Below are 19,624 nucleotides of genomic sequence, written 5' to 3'. Positions count from 1 at the left end.
TTTTGCCTCAGAACCAAAAAGGGTTCTCCATTGGGGACTGCTGAAGAACCCTTTAAGGTTCTAGATAGCACCTTTTTTTAAAGTGTAGCCTCAGCCCCAGGTGAATAGCAGAGTGGCTATCAAAATACAGACATATTTACTAGGGGAGGAGGAGGGATATTTTTAGCAAAGTGGAGCGACTCCTTGTAAGGGGACTGGGCTGAAATACAGCCACTGTGCCTGCATCACAGACGGCATATTTGGCAATGTGCTAACTACAGATCTGATGGAAGGTAACTCTCCAATAGAGATGTAAAAACCACTCCAAGTATCTTCCACATTTGCTCACAAGCTGTGGGGAACTTTCCTTGCAGTCAGTTTATTCGATGTAAACATGCATGTATTTCAGGTTCTCTTTGATGCTGGTGGGCAACAGTAACATCAACATCAGCTCTGCCTGTTGTACACAGTACCAGCCCAAAGTTTGGATACACCTACTCATTCAATATATATTTTTTATTTTACTATTTTCTACATTGTAGAATAGTAATGAAGACATCAACACTATGAAATAACACATGGAATTATGTAGTAACCAAAAAAGTGTTAAACAAATCAAAATATATGTTATATATAGTAGCCACCCTTTGCGTTGATGACAGCTTTGCACACTCTTGGCATTCTCTCAACCAGCTTCACATGGAATTTCCAGCAATCCCACATATGCTGAGCCCTTGTTGACTGCTTTCCCTTCACTCTGCGGTCCAACTCATCCCAAACCATCTGTATTGGGTTGAGGTCGGGTGATTGTGGAGGCCAGGTCATCTGATGCAACACTCCATCACTGTCCTTCTTGGTCAAATAGCCCTTACACAGCCTGGAGGTGTGTTGGTTCATTGTCCTGTTGAAAAACAAACGATTGTCCCACTAAGCGCAAACCAGATGGGATGGTGTATCGCTGCAGAATGCTGTGTTGAACATGCTGGTTAAGTGTGCCTTGAAATCTAAATAAATCATTGACAGTGTCACCAGCAAAGCACCCCCACACTATCACACCTCCTCCTCCATGCTTCACGGTGGGAACTACACATGCAGAGATCATCCGTTCACTTACTCTACATCTCACAAAGACACAGCGGTTGGTACCAAAGATCAAGAATTTGGACTCATCAGACCAAAAGACAGAATTCAACCGGTCTAATCCCAGCTAGCAATGAAGAATCAGCCTAGAAGTGGCCCTCTTTCGGGGTCTTGAATTGATTGAATCAGCCCGGAATCGGGTGTCGGACTCGGCCGTCTACTGGAATTCAGCCGACTTTGCAGGCTTCTTACCAGAATCCCCCAGAAGCGGCCCGATGCAATTGTGCGTCGCCTCATGGGTCTCCCAGTCACGGCCGGCACGGGTCTCAAACCAGCATCTGTAGCAACGCAGTTTGCACTATGATGCAGTGTCTTAGACCTCTGCTCCACTCGGGAGGCTCCAGCCACAAAGATTTTTAATGCTAATCAATTGCCTTGCAGAAAGTATCAAAACTATACTAAAATACTACACAGGACTCTGAAAGAATGTAATTTAAATGTTAATGTCACACCCTGACCTTAGAGAGCCTTTTAATCTCTCATTTGGTTAGGTCGGGGTGTGACTAGGGTGGGTACTCTAGTTTTTGTATTTCTATGTTGGCCTGGTGTGGTTCCCAATCGTTGTCTCTGATTGGGGATCATATTTAGGCAGCCTTTTCCACTGGGTTTTTGTGGGATCTTGTTTTTGTGTTGATGCCTGTGAGCTCTACAGAACGTCATGTTTATACTGTATTGTTTTGTTCTGTTACTTGAACTCTGTGAAGCATTTCTTTGGGCTGCAATTTCTGAGGCTGGTAACTCTAATGAACTTATACTCTGCCGCAGATGAAACTCTGGGTCTTCCTTGCCTTTGGCGGTCCTCACCGAGAGCCAGTTATATCATAGCGCTTGATGGTTTTTGCAACTGCGCTTGAAGAAACTTACAAAGCTCTCGACATTTTCCGGATTGACTGACCTTCATGTCTTAAAGTAAATGGACGGTCATTTCTCTTTGCTTATTTGAGCTGTTCTTGCCATAATATGGACTTGGTCTTTTACCAAATAGGGCTATCTTCTGTATACCACCGCTACCTCGTCACACCACAACTGATTGGCTCAAACGCATTAAGAAGGAAAGAAATTCCACAAATGTACTTTTAACAAGGCACACCTGTTAATCAAAAGGCATTCCAAGTGACTACCTCATGAATCTGGTTGAGAGAATGCCAAGAGTGTGCAAAGCTGTCATCAAGGCAAAATGTGGCTACTTACAGTGGGGCAAAAAAAGTATTTAGTCAGCCACCAATTGTGGGTACACTTCAACTACCAGCAACAGTGAGTGAAAACCTTGTGAAGACTTACAGAAAACGTTTGACCTCTGTCATTGACAACAAAGGGTTTATAACAAAGTATTGAGATAAACTTTTGTTATTGACCAAATACTTTTTTTCCACCATCATTTGCAAATAAATTCATAAAAAATCCTACAATGTGATTTTCTGGATTTTTTAAAATCATTTTGTCTGTCATAGTTGAAGTGTACCTATGGTGAAAATTACAGGCCTCTCTCATCTTTTTAAGTGGGAGAACTTGCACAATTGGTGGCTGACTAAATACTTTTTGCCCCACTGTATAACATATATTTTGATTTGTTTAACACTGTTTTGGTTACTACATGATTCCATATGTGTTATTTCATAGTTTTGATGTCGTCACTATTATTCTACAATGTAGAAAATATTAAAAATAACCAAAAACCCTTGAACGAGTAGGTGTGTCCAAACGTTTGACTGGTACTGTATGTAAATAATTCATCACAGCAGCAGTCCCATTCTCAGTTTCTCATGTCATGTAAACTCACTGTGGGAGAGGTCGGCGGTCGATGAAACATTCCCCTGAGGTACTGGGTTAGAACCATAGTGGCTGTGAACATGCAGGCTGCCAAATGCTTTGTCATTAGGGTGTGTGTGTGTATGTATTCATGTGCGAATGCATGTGTGTGTGTGTGTTTAAGTAAACATTCTCAAAGTGTGTGGTTGTAGAGAGAGTGGACTGTGTCACCTAGCATATATGGTTGTTTAGTACATGATGACTCGCTCATTCTCCCTCCCTGCTTCTCTCCCCCCTCTCTCTCTCTCACTCTCCTTACTTCCATCCCTCTTTCTCCCTCCCGCTCTCTCTCCCTGCTTCCTTCCCTCTCCCCTCTCTCCCTGCATCCCTCCCCCCATCTCTCTCTCTCCCCCCTCTCTATCCCAGCTGTCCTGTGTTGTCTCAAAGCTCTGGCTCAGTCTGTCACCAGAGTGGGACATGTGTGATGATGTGGCATGTGCTGTGGTCCACTGGGTTGATGTGATTCCATACGGGCCTCTGGAGCAGCCTCTCTCTCAGCTGTTCAGACAACCATAGTAAATGAACTTACAGTAGTGTACACACTGCGTCAAACTCACTCCTGAGAGGGATCTGTTTATAATGTAGCCTTCTACCACCAGTTTTGGAGACGCACTTGCTCTGAAGGCTGTAACGGTAGTTGATTTTAGTGCTCATTTTGAGTTCTCAAACTAAAATAGTTTAGTTTCTCTCCTAGACAGAGAATGAGAACAGGCCTAGAGTAGAGCCAGATCACACGGACGCTGTTAACTGAGTTTACGAGACTGCCGTGAGCCTGTTCTAAAAATGACTTGTAGCTGGACAGGCTTTATTGTTCACTGGGATCAAAGACCACCTGGCTAATGTGCAGAGAAGTCTTAAACAGACGTACTGTTAAGAAATGGTTCCTTGTTGACTTATTTATGGGACAATATAGGCTGGATGAGACGTTTTATGAGATTTAGTTTCATCTGTTTTATTCGTAGCATGTGTAGTAATCTCTTTTTGGCATGTTCATCGAAACACAGATGGTATCTTGTAATGTTTAATTGGTGATTTGTTTCATGTTGATAATCCTGAGCTGCGATAAACGAACTCTGTAAACAGCCATTTGTTTTTAGCTTAATCCCTTCTCTTTCTGTAGTGTCAATTACATTTCAATGAATCCCTTCTCTTTCTGTAGTGTCAATTACATTTCAATGAGTCCCTTCTCTTTCTGTAGTGTCAATTACATTTCAATGTATCCCTTCTCTTTCTGTAGTGTCAATTACATTTCAATGTATCCCTTCTCTTTCTGTAGTGTCAATTACATTTCAATGAGTCCCTTCTCTTTCTGTAGTGTCAATTACATTTCAATGAATCCCTTCTCTTTCTGTAGTGTCAATTACATTTCAATGAATCCCTTCTCTTTCTGTAGTGTCAATTACATTTCAATGTATCCCTTCTCTTTCTGTAGTGTCAATTACATTTCAATGAATCCCTTCTCTTTCTGTAGTGTCAATTACATTTCCGTTAATCCCTTCTCTTTCTGTAGTGTCAATTACATTTCCGTTAATCCCTTCTCTTTCTGTAGTGTCAATTACATTTCCGTTAATCCCTTCTCTTTCTGTAGTGTCAATTACATTTCCGTTAATCCCTTCTCTTTCTGTAGTGTCAATTACATTTCCGTTAATCCCTTCTCTTTCTGTAGAGTGAATTGAATTTCCGTTAATCCCTTCTCTTTCTGTAGTGTGAATTGAATTTCCGCTAATCCCTTCTCTTTCCATTGTGTGAATTGAATTTCCGTTAAAACATTATTTGTGATATTTTTTCTCTCTCACTATTATAGCTCACGTTAAGAATGTCTCCATTTTCTCTTGTGGGCCTGTCAATGTCTCAAAGTAAAGATGATGTAGTAGAATACGTGCATACGTGTGCAACAACACCTGCGTCCAAATATTCAATGAGTAATCACAGAACAATCAAAACAGTAACGATCGTAATCTAAGGATCTCGATCGTTCACGCACAAACACATTCACACAGAGGGCGGCACACATCTTTCATCCACACACGACCAAACACACACACACACACTCTCTCTCTCACTCTCTCGCTCTCTCTCTCTCCCTGAGAATATGGTATTTACATTCCTCTCTCCCCCTCCCCTTCCAGAATGCATCCCCCAGGCCTTCGGTATGGCCCTGTCCCAGGTAATCGCCAACGACCGGACCCACAGGCAGCGCCAGGACGGCCTGCGTCAGGACCCTCCTCACAGGGAGGAGCATAAGGACCCGTCGGACCTGGTGTCGTCCATCCTGCAGTTTGCCACCAAGAGGTCCACCAATAAGGAGCTGTCCAGCAGTAACTCCTCCCTCAGCTCCACCTCGGAGACAGCTAACGAGTCCACGTCGCCCAACACGCCCGAGGCTGCCCCGCGGGCGCGCAGGAGGGTGAGGGTCTCCCCCCACACGCTTACTGTACCAACTCCATGCACACACTCCATCATTGTGCGTGTGTGTGTCTGTGTGTGTGTCTGTGACCTCAAGTAGACGTCAGTTTGATAATGCTCTCATTGTTGTCTGCAGGGGGGCATGTCAGTGGACTCCATCACAGACCTGGACAATAACCAATCCCGCCTGTTGGAGGCGCTGCAGCTCTCTCTGCCCGCTGAAGCACCCAGCAAGAAGGAGAAGCACCGGGACAAGAGGATGAGCCTGAACCCTATCTACAGACAGGTGCCTCGCCTAGTGGACAGCTGCTGCCAGCACCTGGAGAAGTATGGTACGAATGAATACAGCCCCTCTCACTGACCAGACCTGGGGCCTGTTCAGTAGGGCACAATATAGCAAAAGGTTTTGCAAAGGAAAACAAAAACGAGCACAGGTAGCACCTCCCTGTTTCAAAATGTTTCCTATGTGCTGGACATGGCTCTATTCCTGTCTTCAAAATCCTGGTCTTTGTCCGGGATCACTCACCCGATCTGACCCTACAGGGTGCAGTCTGTTGGAGTTTCCAGCCCCAGGTCTTTACCCCACCCTGCACTGCCCAACCAGCCCCACATCTTTACCCTGCCCTGCCCTGCCCAACCAGCCCCACATCTTTACCCCGCCCTGCACTGCCCAACCAGCCCCACATCTTTACCCTGACCTGCACTGCCCAACCAGCCCCACATCTTTACCCTGCCCTGCACTGCCCAACCAGCCCCACATCTTTACCCCGCCCTGCACTGCCCAACCAGCCCCACATCTTTACCCTGCCCTGCACTGCCCAACCAGCCCCACATCTTTACCCTGCCATGTACTGCCCAACCAGCCCCACATCTTTACCCCACCCTGCACTGCCCAACCAGCCCCACATCTTTACCCTGCCATGCACTGCCCAACCAGCCCCACATCTTTACCCTGACCTGCACTGCCCAACCAGCCCCACATCTTTACCCTGACCTGCACTGCCCAACCAGCCCCACATCTTTACCCTGACCTGCACTGCCCAACCAGCCCCACATCTTTACCCTGACCTGCACTGCCCAACCAGCCCCACATCTTTACCCTGCACTGCCCAACCAGCCCCACATCTTTACCCCACCCTGCACTGCCCAACCAGCCCCACATCTTTACCCTGCACTGCCCAACCAGCCCCACATCTTTACCCTGCCCTGCACTGCCCAACCAGCCCCACATCTTTACCCTGCCCTGCCCTGTACTGCCCAACCAGCCCCACGTCTTTACCCCGCCCTGCACTGCCCAACCAGCCCCACATCTTTACCCCACCCTGCACTGCCCAACCAGCCCCACATCTTTACCCTGACCTGCACTGCCCAACCAGCCCCACATCTTTACCCTGACCTGCACTGCCCAACCAGCCCCACATCTTTACCCTGACCTGCACTGCCCAACCAGCCCCACATCTTTACCCTGACCTGCACTGCCCAACCAGCCCCACATCTTTGATTATTCGGCCTGAGTGTCTCTTTGACCAGTGGAGGATGACGCTCACTTATGTCCTCCGCTGTTTCTTCCTACAGGTCTTCAGACGGTGGGGATATTCCGAGTGGGGAGCTCCAAGAAGAGAGTGAGGCAGGTGAGAACCTGGGAGAGGCACTTTTTGATACCTCTCACACGTTGCTGCACAACGCTGTTGTTTCAGCTCACCGTGAGTGGGCGGCGACAATTTACAACTGAATGAATCTTATTAATAGGTGATCTTGTGGTGTTAACTTAGTTGAAGCATTGATTGTCATGAACTACACATTTTATGAATTGACTGTTCTGGTTGACTATATGGTTTCATAAGTACTTTTTTTTTTTTTTACAGGGGCCCATGCTAATGACCTTATATTTCTGCATACTGTGATATAGATAGAAGCTATTAAAATTCAGATATATTAACAGAATATATTTATATTCATGCATTGGTTTTGATATTGCCGCCGCTGCGGAGAATACACATCCACTTAGCATTAGTTCAGCGTACGTTATTAAAGGAAGCAGAGCAAATTAACTTGTCTCTCGGGCTGAAGAGCCAGGCTCCTCTGTAGCCGTGGCCCTGCTCTACAAAGGGACGCAGTTGAGCCTTAATGCCATATTTGTAATTCAAGCAGGGCTTTTAGCATTCATTTCCATCCCAGGGCCTGTATTCAATTTCCATCCCAGTGCTGATCTAGGATCAGATTAGCCTTTTATATCATAATGAATCAGATTACATGGACAGGTATGTTTTGACTATATCGTCCAGGTGTGGTTTTACTCTCTAGTCTTATTTTGCTCGCCATAAATTTCTTTCCCTCCTTTTTTTTAATGTCAGTTGAACATTTGTTTTTGGTTATTGTGGCAGAAAACTCCATTCGTTTTTAGTGTTGTTCTTGGACAATGTCTTTGTTTAAAGGAGATTTGAGTGTTTTCTGAGTTGTGTTCTCCGAGTTTGGACTTCTTGTGTTCTCTGTTTGCGTAGCTCATACGCAACACTCACAATGGCAGATCTTAATCTTTCATTCAAGTCAGCAAAAACAAGCACTGGTGCCAGCCGGTTTCAGTCTCAGTCTTAAATGGTGTTGTTTCCGTTCTATGGTGGGGAATTTATTTTTTATTTTCAACATCTCACCGTTTGAGGGAATACAATGCTCTCAGCGAGTTGAATCAAATTGTCACCATGTGAGACAATTTACATGACTTCTCACTGTAGTTTGCTGACTGGAAAAAGAACAGACTAGATCATCGACATCACTTAAGGTTACTTAAATCTCAACCATCGCTCACTTAAGGAAGTACCTATATTAGCTACTTCCTGACATCATTTAGATCTGTAACAAAGTTTGTTAAAAAACACAAGCTATAGTCACACTTTGATATAATGCTTAATCAAATACAATACTTGGTTATAATGCTTATCTTACTGGACAAAGTGGACCCATTTTAATCCTGAGTAATGCTAGGGGTCAGATTGTGGAGTAAGTAGGTTGATACAGTATGGGAACAGAACCGGTTGGACCAGGACTACCTGTGAGAATGTTTTCACCGCCAAGGTCACACCTGGTGTGTTCATACCTGTGTATATCTGTGTATATCTGTGTGTATCTGTGTGTCCCCGTAATGTGTGTGGAATGTATTTATGTGAATCTGTTTGAGTGTTTCTCTGAGTTCACTTTCTAACTGTAGTCGCTGTAAACAGTAAAGTATGTGGACTACACGGTATATCTCATGTTCTGTTTAACTCTGTACTCTTAGTTGAGGGAGGAGTTTGACCGGGGAGTGGACGTCCAGTTGGATGAGGAGCACAGTGTCCACGACGTGGCCGCGCTGCTCAAGGAGTTCCTCAGAGACATGCCTGACCCTCTCCTCACCAAGGAGCTCTACACTGCCTTCATAAACACCATGTGTGAGGACACATCAACTTCACTACTTATGAATACTACTCTCTGTGTGTGCAGTAGTAGACTCACTCTTTTCCCTAGGCCCAATCACCTTGGTTGGCCTCTTTCAGTAGGACACACCCTCAGATTGCGCTAAACCCACACTTAAGAGTGTATACTTGAGTCAATGACACACAGACATGTTGTATGCTCTGTAAATGTTAGGCTTTAGCCTACCAGAGTGCACACATTGTGCCAAATGTTGTGTATGTGATTGTCGTTGTCTACATGTATGTCTATGCATGTATATTTGGCTATGTGTATGCACTGTATGTCAGAGTGTGACATATTTCTAATGATTTAGACCGAATCTTCACTCTTAACCCCTGACATCTAACCCCTGACCCCTGTCCTGTTCCTCTGTAGTGCTGGACTGTGAGGAGCAGCAGAGTGCCACCCAGCTCCTGGTTTACCTGCTGCCAGCCTGTAACAGAGACACCCTGACCTCTAAACTGTAACCTCTAATCCCTGACTCCTGTCCTGTTTCTCTGTAGTGCTGGACTGTGAGGAGCAGTGGAGCGCCACCCAGCTCCTGGTTTACCTGCTGCCAGCCTGTAACAGCGACACGCTGCACCGCCTCCTGCAGTTCCTCTCTACCGTGGCCAACCACGCCCACGACAGCCAGGACAAAGACGGACAGGAGGTGAGTCGAAGACCCCCCCTGTTACCCCCACCGCTCCCCATTATTCCCAAAACAACCACAAGCCCCTACCCCCTAGACCTCCCTAGAAACTAGATCTGAGAGGATTGGATAGGTGTGTAACCGGCGTCAAGCTGCCGTTTCAACAGTATAGGTTCCTCCCTCCCTGACTCGCACTGAGACTAGGTCTCTAACTCGCACCGAGACTATAGGTCTCTAACTCGCACCGAGACTATAGGTCTCTAACTCTCAGGAACGCGCAATCAAAACATTGTCATGTAATTGTGTCCCTCTGACGCACAGTGACTGATTTGGTCTCTTGTTCGTCATGGTAGTTGTCCAATCTGTTTAACTAGTTATTTTCCTGAAGCACTCAATGAAAATAAAAGGAAATTCAATATAGTATTCTATGAGGTCAATATAGTAGTCTATGAGGTCAATATAGTATTCTATTCGGTATAGTAGTCTTTGAGTCAATATAGTATTCTATGAGATCAAAATGGTATTCTATTAGTATAGTATTCTCTGAGGTCAATATAGCATTCTCTTAGGTCAATATAGTATTCTATGAGGTCAATATATTAGTCTATGAGGTCAATATGGTATTCTATGAGGTCAATATAATAATCTATGAGGTTAATATGGTATTCTATGAGGTCAATATATTGTTATATTTGGTCAAATATTTTTTTTTAAATCAGGAAGTATAATGAAAAAGGAATTGTTTTCCATGGTGTGTCTCTTTGTTAAAGACAATCAATTGCACTTGTTTGTCTAGTATGTGATTCCATGCTACTGTATGCAGGAATCACCTACAGGACACAGTAAAACTGAATGCACTCCCTGTACTGTCAGTTGTTTAGATATAACTGTTTGATAAGCAGCTGGCATTATTGTTATTCCTATGTCCTCATCTCCTCCAGGTGACGGGGAACAAGATGACCTCTCTGAACCTGGCCACCATCTTTGGTCCCAACCTCCTCCACAAGCAGAAGAGTTCAGACAAGGAGTTCAGTGTGCAGAGTTCGGCCCGTGCAGAGGAGAGCACTGCTGTTATCGCTGTCCTCCAGAGGATGATCACAACCTTCCACTCCCTCTTCATGGTGTGTGGGGGGTTCCTTGTGTCTGTGTTTGAATAAAGATATAAACATACTGTGTGTGTGTGTGTGTGTGTGTGTGTGTGTGTGTGTGTGTGTGTGTGTGTGTGTGTGTGTGTGGATATCCTACCCACTCTCCTGTTTAGTCACTCTTTATAATACAACCTTGCACTTGTATGGTAATTGGACAGGCAGGTACTGTGTTTTTACAGTAATGTATTCGTAATAGCCAGCAAACAAGCTACAATTAATTATCACTTAGATTGGCCAGTAAGTAAGACTCCCTTGTGAGTTCATTGTATACACTACATACAGGTGAGGTGACGCAGTTGTAGAGAAGTTGCAACAACTGCATAACCTACATTGTGTAAACTCAAATCTGTTTATGTAGTTACCATGTCAAATACATGGGCTTAGCACTGACACATTTGATGATCTCTCTATGTCCTGGGTCCATATACATCCATTCAATTTCCATTACCTCTGCCTGTCCTCTTTCATCACACATCCCTCCCTCCCTCCCTCCCTCCCTCCCTCCCTCCCTCCCTCCCTCCCTCCCTCCCTCCCTCCCTCCCTCCCTCCCTCCCTCCCTCCCTCCCTCCCTCCCTCTCTCCCTCCCTCCCTCCCTCCCTCCCTAGCAGTGCCACTCAGTAAAATATACCTGCATCCCAAATGGCACCCTGTACCCTATATAGTGTACTACCTTTGACCAGGGCTCACAGGGAATACAGTGCCATATGGGACAGAGCCTGTGTTTAAGTTAGAGAATCTCCAGGCTTTACCAGACAATGGCTCTGTCTTATAGAATGAAAACAAAGCTCTGTGGGCCTTTGTTAGTGCTGTTAGAGCTGATCCTGGACCTGATTAAAGGCCTTAGGGCCCAGTTCAGGACCACTACAGATCACAGACATCTGAGACAGTGCCAGAGGGACTTATGGGCCAATCCCTTGCACTGATTTTTCCAACACCACCACCACCATTTCCCTGAACAGAAGTTGTATTCGTTGAACTTTGCATAGGTTGTTTTCCCCTCCGCTCAGATCATGGAATTCAGGGTAGTGGCGGGACAATGGAAAGAGGTCTTGTTAGGTTCTGAAATGTTATCCCTCGTGTTTTTCGACTGGGCTGGGTTGTTTGCTGAAGGTCCTGACGTAAACCAATAAAGATGTTTGTAGCTCTTTAGTTGGATGTGTTTGGACTGTCGTGCTTCATTGCCAAATCACTTCTTTTATTACCCTTGTATTTTATTGCCCATTGCCCAGACACTATACATCAGGGATGGGAAACTTTGATGGGGGCAACAAAAAAATCGGGAACTCATTATGAGGGGCTGCAGTGGCTCGTGGGTCAGAGTAAATGTTATTTTTCAAGTTATTTTCCTGCAATTCCGCACATTTTGCCATGGGGCAGAGAGAAGATTTAGCAATTTTATAACTAATTTAATGTAATTCTAATCATTTTGCCATGGGGCGGAGAGACAAATGTGCAGTTTTACAGCTAATTTCCTGCAATTCTACATATTTTCTCATAGGATGGAGGGAAATGTTTGCCGTTTTTAATATGATAACTGATCATCAATGGGATAATAGAGTGACTGCTGATGTACAACCAAGTTTCGAAAAAGTATTTTTGTTGGCCACCAGTTGCCCTTCCTTGCTAAACATGGATCCATATGTGTTCATGTATTGATTGGCTTGTGGTCACTGAACGTGAAAATGGAAAAAGTTAGACTCACTTTCACCATGAGGTTGTCTTGGACAATAGCACCCCCTAGTGCTCCATCAACTGCCATTACATACATAAACCGTTTTTTTTTGTACATGTTTGGTTATGTCTGTGGTTATCTGTGTGTAGGTGCCCCCCGACCTGCAGAATGAGGTCCTAATGACTTTACTGGAGTCTGATCCTGATGTGGTAGACTATCTGCTCAGGAGAAAAGCATCACAGTGAGTACATTGTTTCCACTGCACATATCACAGTCACACATTTTGAGTGCTCATGGAAAGTAGTTGCTTAGCCTGATGTCTGTTGAGAGAAAATGAAGAACCCATTATCTATGGCAATATCTTTTTATTCTCTCTGCCCATCCTTTTCTCTCCCTCATCCATCCATCCCTCCACTCCACAGGAGTCCGGACGTGTTGCGATCGGAGGATCCTTTCTCCCTGAGCGAGAGGCGCTCATCCAGTGACTCCAACAAGGTCTCCAGTGGAGAGCTGTCCCCCTATGACAACAACTCCCCCATCCTGTCTGAGCACCCGGGGGAAGGGACCAGCCCAGGGTCAGAGAGGCTCTTTCATGTCCCAGAACAGTACACCCTGGTGAGGCAGGTGGAAGGACGGACACGGAACCCCCATGGGTCCAATCCCTGGGTCTCAAAAGGTGAGAGGACTACTGTCCAGTCTTACTTAGCTGTGGTTGATATGATCGTGGTGGTGGTGGTGATAATTAAGACGATGATGATGATGATGATGATTGTGGTGAAGGTGATGAGGATGATTATAATCTTGATAATGATGATGATTATAATCTTGATGATGATGATGATGATGAGTATGACGGTCCCTAAACACGGTCATGTTCATTATGTCCTATATGTCAGAGGAGCATGCTAATATCTGGGGAGCCTGGCATTCCACTCTGAAACCAGGGCTGAAGGACCAGCCTTATGCAGGTAAGCTGTTGAAATGTAACAATCACATTTTTGGTCTTTTACTTATCTTCGTTTTCGGACTTTTCCCATTGACATTTGTATCTCCAGGTTCCCATAGTAACATGTCGGAGGGCAGCTCACGCAGCTCCCAGGAAGGACTTGACTGTCTCCAAGGCGATGCCAGGCAGGTGGTACGACGGACACAGACCTCGCTGGGCGTGGCTGAGTGCAGGCCCCACCCCCCTGTGACACGTGTCTGCAGCAGCCCTCACGGCGAGGTGGGACGGCCGCTCCTCCTGCTGAGCCTCAATCCTTTGACCCCACCCCATCCGCACCCCGACAGCCAATCAGCAGCCAGCAGCGCAGAGGACCTCCCCCAGGGCATTAGACACCAGGCTATCCCCAGCCCTAACTCTGCCCACTCGGGTCCCGCCCTCTCAGGGCGTCCTCCCCCTCCCCCGTACAGCGGCTCGTCCTCCAGGCTCTCCCCTGCTGCCTCTAAACCAGCCCAGCCTGTCTCCCCCTCCCCCGCAGCACCCCTTCACCAGCACCCCCTGCAGGGTGGGAGGCCAACGGTGCCACAGAACTCAGCCTCCCCCACCACTTACAGCATGGTACCCATGAGCCAGGAGTGGCAGGACTGGCAGAGGGACAGATGGCAGATCTGGCAACTCCTGTCCTCGGAAAACGCAGACACACTCCCAGAGACACTGGTGTAAGCTGGACCATCGGACCGTGGGGTAGTGTTAGCCATCCCTTCCTCCATCCCTCCCCTCCGTCCTTCCCCCCAAACATGGACGCCATGGGGTTGTTTACATGTGCAGCTGCTGCCTATACTACGGACTTGGTACGGAGTCACAAGTGTTTCCTGTTTGCTGTGTATAGATCCGCGATTGATGTTGTATCCTGGGGACCCCTTTGCTTGTTATTAAATACTCTCTCTGAGCTGTTTGAGAGGATCAAAACTAACTGTCAGCAAGACATACCTCAAACGTCAAGTTTATCAATTTGATTCACAGTTATTACTGCATGTCCACATTTCGATAAGGCCCCAGTTTAAATTGAACTGAATGTAATATGTAGAGGTGACTTTTGAAGACAGGAAGGTTTAACATTTATGGCAACAATTGATAAGCTACAGTCAATTTACATGACCAATCCTACCCTTATATATTTACTGAAGTCATCACATATATTAGTGATCGCTGCTAATTATTCAGAGAGTATTTACTTGCTGAAAATATATCCCGGTAAGTATCGTACGAGTTTGTATGAACAGAGTTTTATTCAATGTCAGTCACCAAGTAACAGAGCCCACAGTACAGTTTTTGCAACAGTTTCTATATAAGCATTCTAATGCATTTTAGGTCTGCCTAGCAAACCAAAAACCTTTTACAGGCTGTCTAAATGTTTGTGTTGTGTGGTTTTAACACGGTTTAAAAAGATAACGTCTGTCAAAGCTTCTAAAAGAAAACTATTATTGCGATCAGTACAGTAATGTGCCACGTGCCAAAGTTCCTTTCCTCTCTCTTTTCATCAAATGTTTTTTGGCCGTCTATAAAGTCTCATCTGCTTTCTCTCATTCCGTAGTTAACATTGTTCTTTTAGCTTTTGGATTTCACTTCACCATGGTTGCTACAGCATGGCTTATCGTACAAGGTCAAATCAACATGATTCATTCCAGTGATCTCCCTCATTCCATTAGGTGGTTGATGTCAAGGTGAATGGCTGCATAGGAGTATTTTTGGAAGCAGATTAAAAAGACAAGTTCATTGCTGGCCTGACAGGTTCATTACTTTACCTCTCACTGTATTTGCCTGATTGATATGGGATTTCAACTAGATATTTGCACTTACTCTACTGTGGACTCTGGGAATTGCCCAACTTTTTGGGGGTTCCTCCTTTTCAACAACAAAACAAACACGTCTCTTGCTTTTGTCATTACGTGCACTGTCTGCCTCTATAACTTACCTTTTTGCTCCCAAATACATTAGTAGTCTCCGATCATTTCCCAGTTTTGTGGATATTTGCTGGCAAATATTGCACACTTTCCAAATGGTAGTTTGGGTGGTTATGTTTGTTTCAATCCGTCCACATGTCAGAGGAATTTGATGTGTGATAGACATTGGAATTATTTACAAGGATTCACACATTTCTACATGTCTTTGCAGTGTCCCACAAAATGACAGGACTTGTTTCGAAAACGTGTCCCATCTTTACTTCTATAAAAAAAACGCTTTCAACAGCTTGTGTTTCTAAGCCCTATTCTGAATGTCTGTGTGTTTGGAGTCAAGTATGCCATAGATCCATGCTCTTTGAAAATTATTTGATACCCCACATTGCTTTGTGGTTGTCAATGATTTTTTTTTGTAGCATGTCATCCAAGATAATTTTTTTTCTTAATAACTATCATGTCTGTTCAGTACTGTAACATATGAAATAACAATTTTTACTCCCCCCAAAAATCTACAAACACATGTATAAGGCCCGAGTTTTGACCTGATGTCAGCTTTTGTATTGTGTGTCGTCTTAAATATGCCATGGTGGAATTAAACGTGAAAGAAGGTGTTTTGTGTACTTGGTTGGTTAACAGCTTGTGCCCTGATACACCTTTTACCAGTGGCGATGTAACCTAATGTAAAATGTTTGACGGTGTAATAACAGTTTTGAACCAAAAGAGGGGACCCTAGATCTTTTTGCTTAGTCATCTTGTCCACAGGTCATTCTATAAAGGTATCTAAATCCTCCACATCATCCTTTATCACCCAACACTCTTTTAAAACAATTTGGATATAGTTGGATATAATTCTTCACCTTGAAAGAGGAAAAATCATATGAAAAGAGAGAGGAGGCGAGAGGGCGGAACGAGAGAGTGTGGAAGGGAGGAGGTAAGAGTGAAGACCAACACCTCCATGTTAGAAACCTGAGATGAGAACGTTCCACGCATGGCGGCTTTAAATCCCACTGAGCTCAGGAGTCGTCCTAAATCTGTTTTATGGCGTAGAACAGAGTTGACAATTAACTTCCAGGAGATCATTACCCACATCTTAATCGGTCATGTCCTGCTATTCCCGTGTGTAAAGTACAGCCAGTGAGATGTGGTCAGAAGACACAATGATTTCCCACCGACGTCAGAGCAGCATAGAAACATGGTCGACTCTTTGATAATTTGACGATTGATTAAGCTATTCAGTAGGTCATTTTGTGCAATTACTTGCAAACCATCAACTATAAGTATTTTGAACATTTGAAAATGAATCAAATCCCCTAGCTTAAAATAGTTCAAAGGGATGTTAAGCTTTCTGTGGAAAATTGCTTCCATGAAACAAAATCATTCTGATTTGTGCAATCAGACTGTATAATGATCTGAAAACGGACTTCCTGGAAGATAGCTGACATTCAATGGTGCAGTGTCCCATGGACTGTTCAGAATCCCCTCTAGTTTGGCATCCAATCCGGCAGTCAAAGCATGTGATTCAAGTACTTCCTTTAAAGCCTGTGGTTCACCCAATCGGAATTCCAATCACTGTCTATCTGTAGACCACTGAATATTTCCCTCCTTTTTTTCCCCAGAATTTCCCCTTAGCCTGGTGTAAGCACAGACACAAGGAGAGAAAGGATACAAGACACAATGAATCAATTTACTTAACTATTCAGAGGACCATCTGATTTTTTTCTCTCTCAAGTTATCAATGAGTACATCTTACTGACATCAACCACTTACTAAGAGAGGGATACATTTTTCTATTAGTTCCCAGTGGATATCTTAGTCTATGGAAAGCAGTGATCATACTCTACAGGTATGGAGCGGTGTAGCTATTTGCCCTTGTCCACCTGACATTAACCATGCATTGTAATAGATTGTCAGTGTTGCAGAACAAGCAGATACAGTGGAGGCAGATGATCACATGCAGGCCACAGTAATTCCCTCTGTCTCCGCGTTGGCTCTTGCAAAGTGGAACCATGGGGACCAGATGGTTCTGGAGCCAGACCCAAGGCTGACCTCAAACCTTAGCCCAGTGGAGGAGGAGTGGTTCTTGTTCTGAGAAGGAACACGCCCGTCGGTGGTTCTGTTCTGTCTCTGAGGTCCGACTCCGCTCTGCTACCCTGCCCACGCAACGCTGTTTCATGGAAAACACTCCTGGTGGGAGAGCGGGAGGGAAGGAGGGAGAGATGTGTGTGTGTGTGGGGGGGGGGGACTGGTAGAGAGAGGAGAGGGAGAGAGAATGGAGAGAGAGAAAGAGAGAGAGGGGGAGACCGAGGAGAGAGAGAAAACAAGTGAAAGTACGCTTCTTCAAAGAGATGAACACACACACCCCTGTGCCTTCAGGGAGAAGGTTTGACTGACTCTGTCTTCTCTCCTGAGTATTTCTCCACCTCCAGAAGTAATGTGAACTGTTTGGTATCTATCACAACTAGAAAGGAGTTGTACAACAAAAGCTCTTTTGTGGCCAAAAACCGACAAGCCCAGTAAGTTCGAAGCTCAAACAATGACTACAAACAATGGCACACAATTACTTTTCTCCTTAGAAGCTTTCCTCTGTTACTGAATGCTTGCCCATGCATTGTTTCTGTTTTATTTCAATGTTCTAGTTATTCAAAGGAGCCCACCAAAGGATACCGTGAAAAGTCGCTATGCTGCTGACTGCTTACAGAATCTGTGATATAAAAAAGACTCACTTTTTGCAATCTGCCTTAGTAACGCGAGAGCGATGGGGACTGATGCTTGACTATCCCACTGGACACAGACGTCAATTCCACGGCTTTTCCACGTTGGTTCAATGTAATTTCATTGAAGTGAAGCGGAAACGATGTTGATTCAACCAGTGGGTGCCCAATGAATATTAGGCCCGGTTCTTTTGTCTTCGGTCTCTTTTGGGCCCGTAGGACACGTCTGTTTTCTGGATAGCAGCTTTGTTCTGAAGAGCCTTTGCATGGACTGTGAAAACAAATATAGCCAATAAAAAGCAGCTTTCTTTCTGAGCGTGATGACATGGCCTCCTAACAGAATAAGCCGACTGGCCTTTGATTTCTTGCTGCAGGGGGGTAAACAGTTGGTTGGTGTGAGCTGTGGGAGGTCAACAAACCGTTGATGTACTGGAGTGTTTAGTTTGATGGAGCATATGTGGATCTATTTTTCTACATAATGTTTGCATGTGTTATGGTGCTGCATTAATTAGCCTCTTATCCTCACCATCACTGTGTGTGCATGCGTGTGAGTGTGCATGTGTTTGCATGCGTGTGAGTGTGCATGTGTTGCACAAGGAAGGGTGTTTGAGCCCAGGAGGACCTTATTAGCAAAAAGGACCAGCAGCTAGCTGTCTGTTTATTATCAAGATTTCTGACCCAATTGTCCCTTATTGTTATCACACAGTGAGAAAATGCTAAATATCATGGATTTTCGTGTTCTGTTACTGTTTTTGCCTAGGAGACCCACTAACGTTTTCCACATGAACAAAATAGCCTGCATAACTCTGTGTACCTTGGGCCAGCATTTTGATTCAACCCTAAGCCAGTTGTGAATCAAGAACGCTGGAATACTTAGTAAACAATCGTCCAGATGTGTTTTACCACTGGCTCATCTGCATCATGTTTGAGGTTGTGGTGGTCGGGACAGGGACAGGGAGGGACTCTGATTTGACTGGATGTCAACAGTGCCCAGAGTGGATGGGCACATCATCAGGGGGGCTGGGATGCAAGTAGGATGGAAGATGGGCGATTCAGAGCTCTGTTAGCTCTGTTAGCAGCCAGAGGGGAGGAGGAAGGGGAGGTGGAGGAAGAGGAGGAAGGAGGGGAGGAGGAAGAAGAAGAGGAGGAGGAAGGAGAGGAGAAAGGAGGATGAGGAGGAGGAGGAGGAAGAGGAGGTGGTGGCAGAAGAGTTGGAAGGAGGGGAGAAGGAGGAGAAAGGAGAGGAGGAAGAGGAGGATCAGGAAGAAGGGGAGGAAGAGGAAGAGGAGGAGAGGTGGAGGAAGATGAGGAAGAAGAGGAGGAGGGAAATGTATCCATCCGACCGTAACATTGTCCACGGGGGATACAGAGCAAACACGGACTACACATGTTCATACTGATGCTAACATACTGTACTTATGGAAGCACACACACACACACACACACACTCACACACACACACACACACACACACACACACACACACACACACACACACACACACACACACACACACACACACACACACACACACACACACACACCTGTTTTAATAGTCCGTTGGGCCACCGCGAGCCACCAGAACAGCTTCAATGCGCTTTGGCATAGATTCTACAAGTGTCTGGAATTCTACTGGAGGAATGTGACACCATTCTTCCTTGAGAAATTCCATCATTTTGTGTTCTGTTGATGGTGGTGGAAAACGCTGTCTCAGGCGCCGCTCCAGAATCTCCTATAAATGTTCAGTTGAGATCTGGTGACTGAGACAGCCATG

The 19,624-nt window shown here is 45.2% G+C and overlaps 1 protein-coding gene across 3 annotated transcripts in view; it reads left to right on the top strand.

Annotated features, from left to right (window-relative positions):
• LOC109906719 (rho GTPase-activating protein 6-like) overlaps nt 1-15,750 on the top strand; it is a 79,717-nt gene extending 63,967 nt beyond the window's left edge. For 2 of the 3 annotated variants that reach the window (XM_020504576.2, XM_020504578.2), the window contains exons 4-13: nt 5,058-5,335; nt 5,471-5,666; nt 6,910-6,965; nt 8,609-8,759; nt 9,288-9,436; nt 10,357-10,536; nt 12,385-12,476; nt 12,658-12,911; nt 13,132-13,203; nt 13,291-15,750. In XM_020504576.2, the coding sequence (XP_020360165.1) occupies nt 5,058-5,335; nt 5,471-5,666; nt 6,910-6,965; nt 8,609-8,759; nt 9,288-9,436; nt 10,357-10,536; nt 12,385-12,476; nt 12,658-12,911; nt 13,132-13,203; nt 13,291-13,901 (2,039 nt within the window). In that variant the 3' untranslated portion in view covers nt 13,902-15,750. The remainder of the gene's footprint in view (nt 1-5,057; nt 5,336-5,470; nt 5,667-6,909; nt 6,966-8,608; nt 8,760-9,287; nt 9,437-10,356; nt 10,537-12,384; nt 12,477-12,657; nt 12,912-13,131; nt 13,204-13,290) is intronic. The other variant, XM_020504577.2, reaches the window with a different exon arrangement.
• The last annotated feature ends 3,874 nt before the right edge of the window (nt 15,751-19,624 follow it).

The sequence above is a fragment of the Oncorhynchus kisutch genome, linkage group LG16 (assembly GCF_002021735.2).
Source record: "Oncorhynchus kisutch isolate 150728-3 linkage group LG16, Okis_V2, whole genome shotgun sequence".
Lineage (NCBI taxonomy): Eukaryota > Metazoa > Chordata > Actinopteri > Salmoniformes > Salmonidae > Oncorhynchus > Oncorhynchus kisutch.
This window is presented reverse-complemented; position numbering and strand designations above follow the sequence as displayed.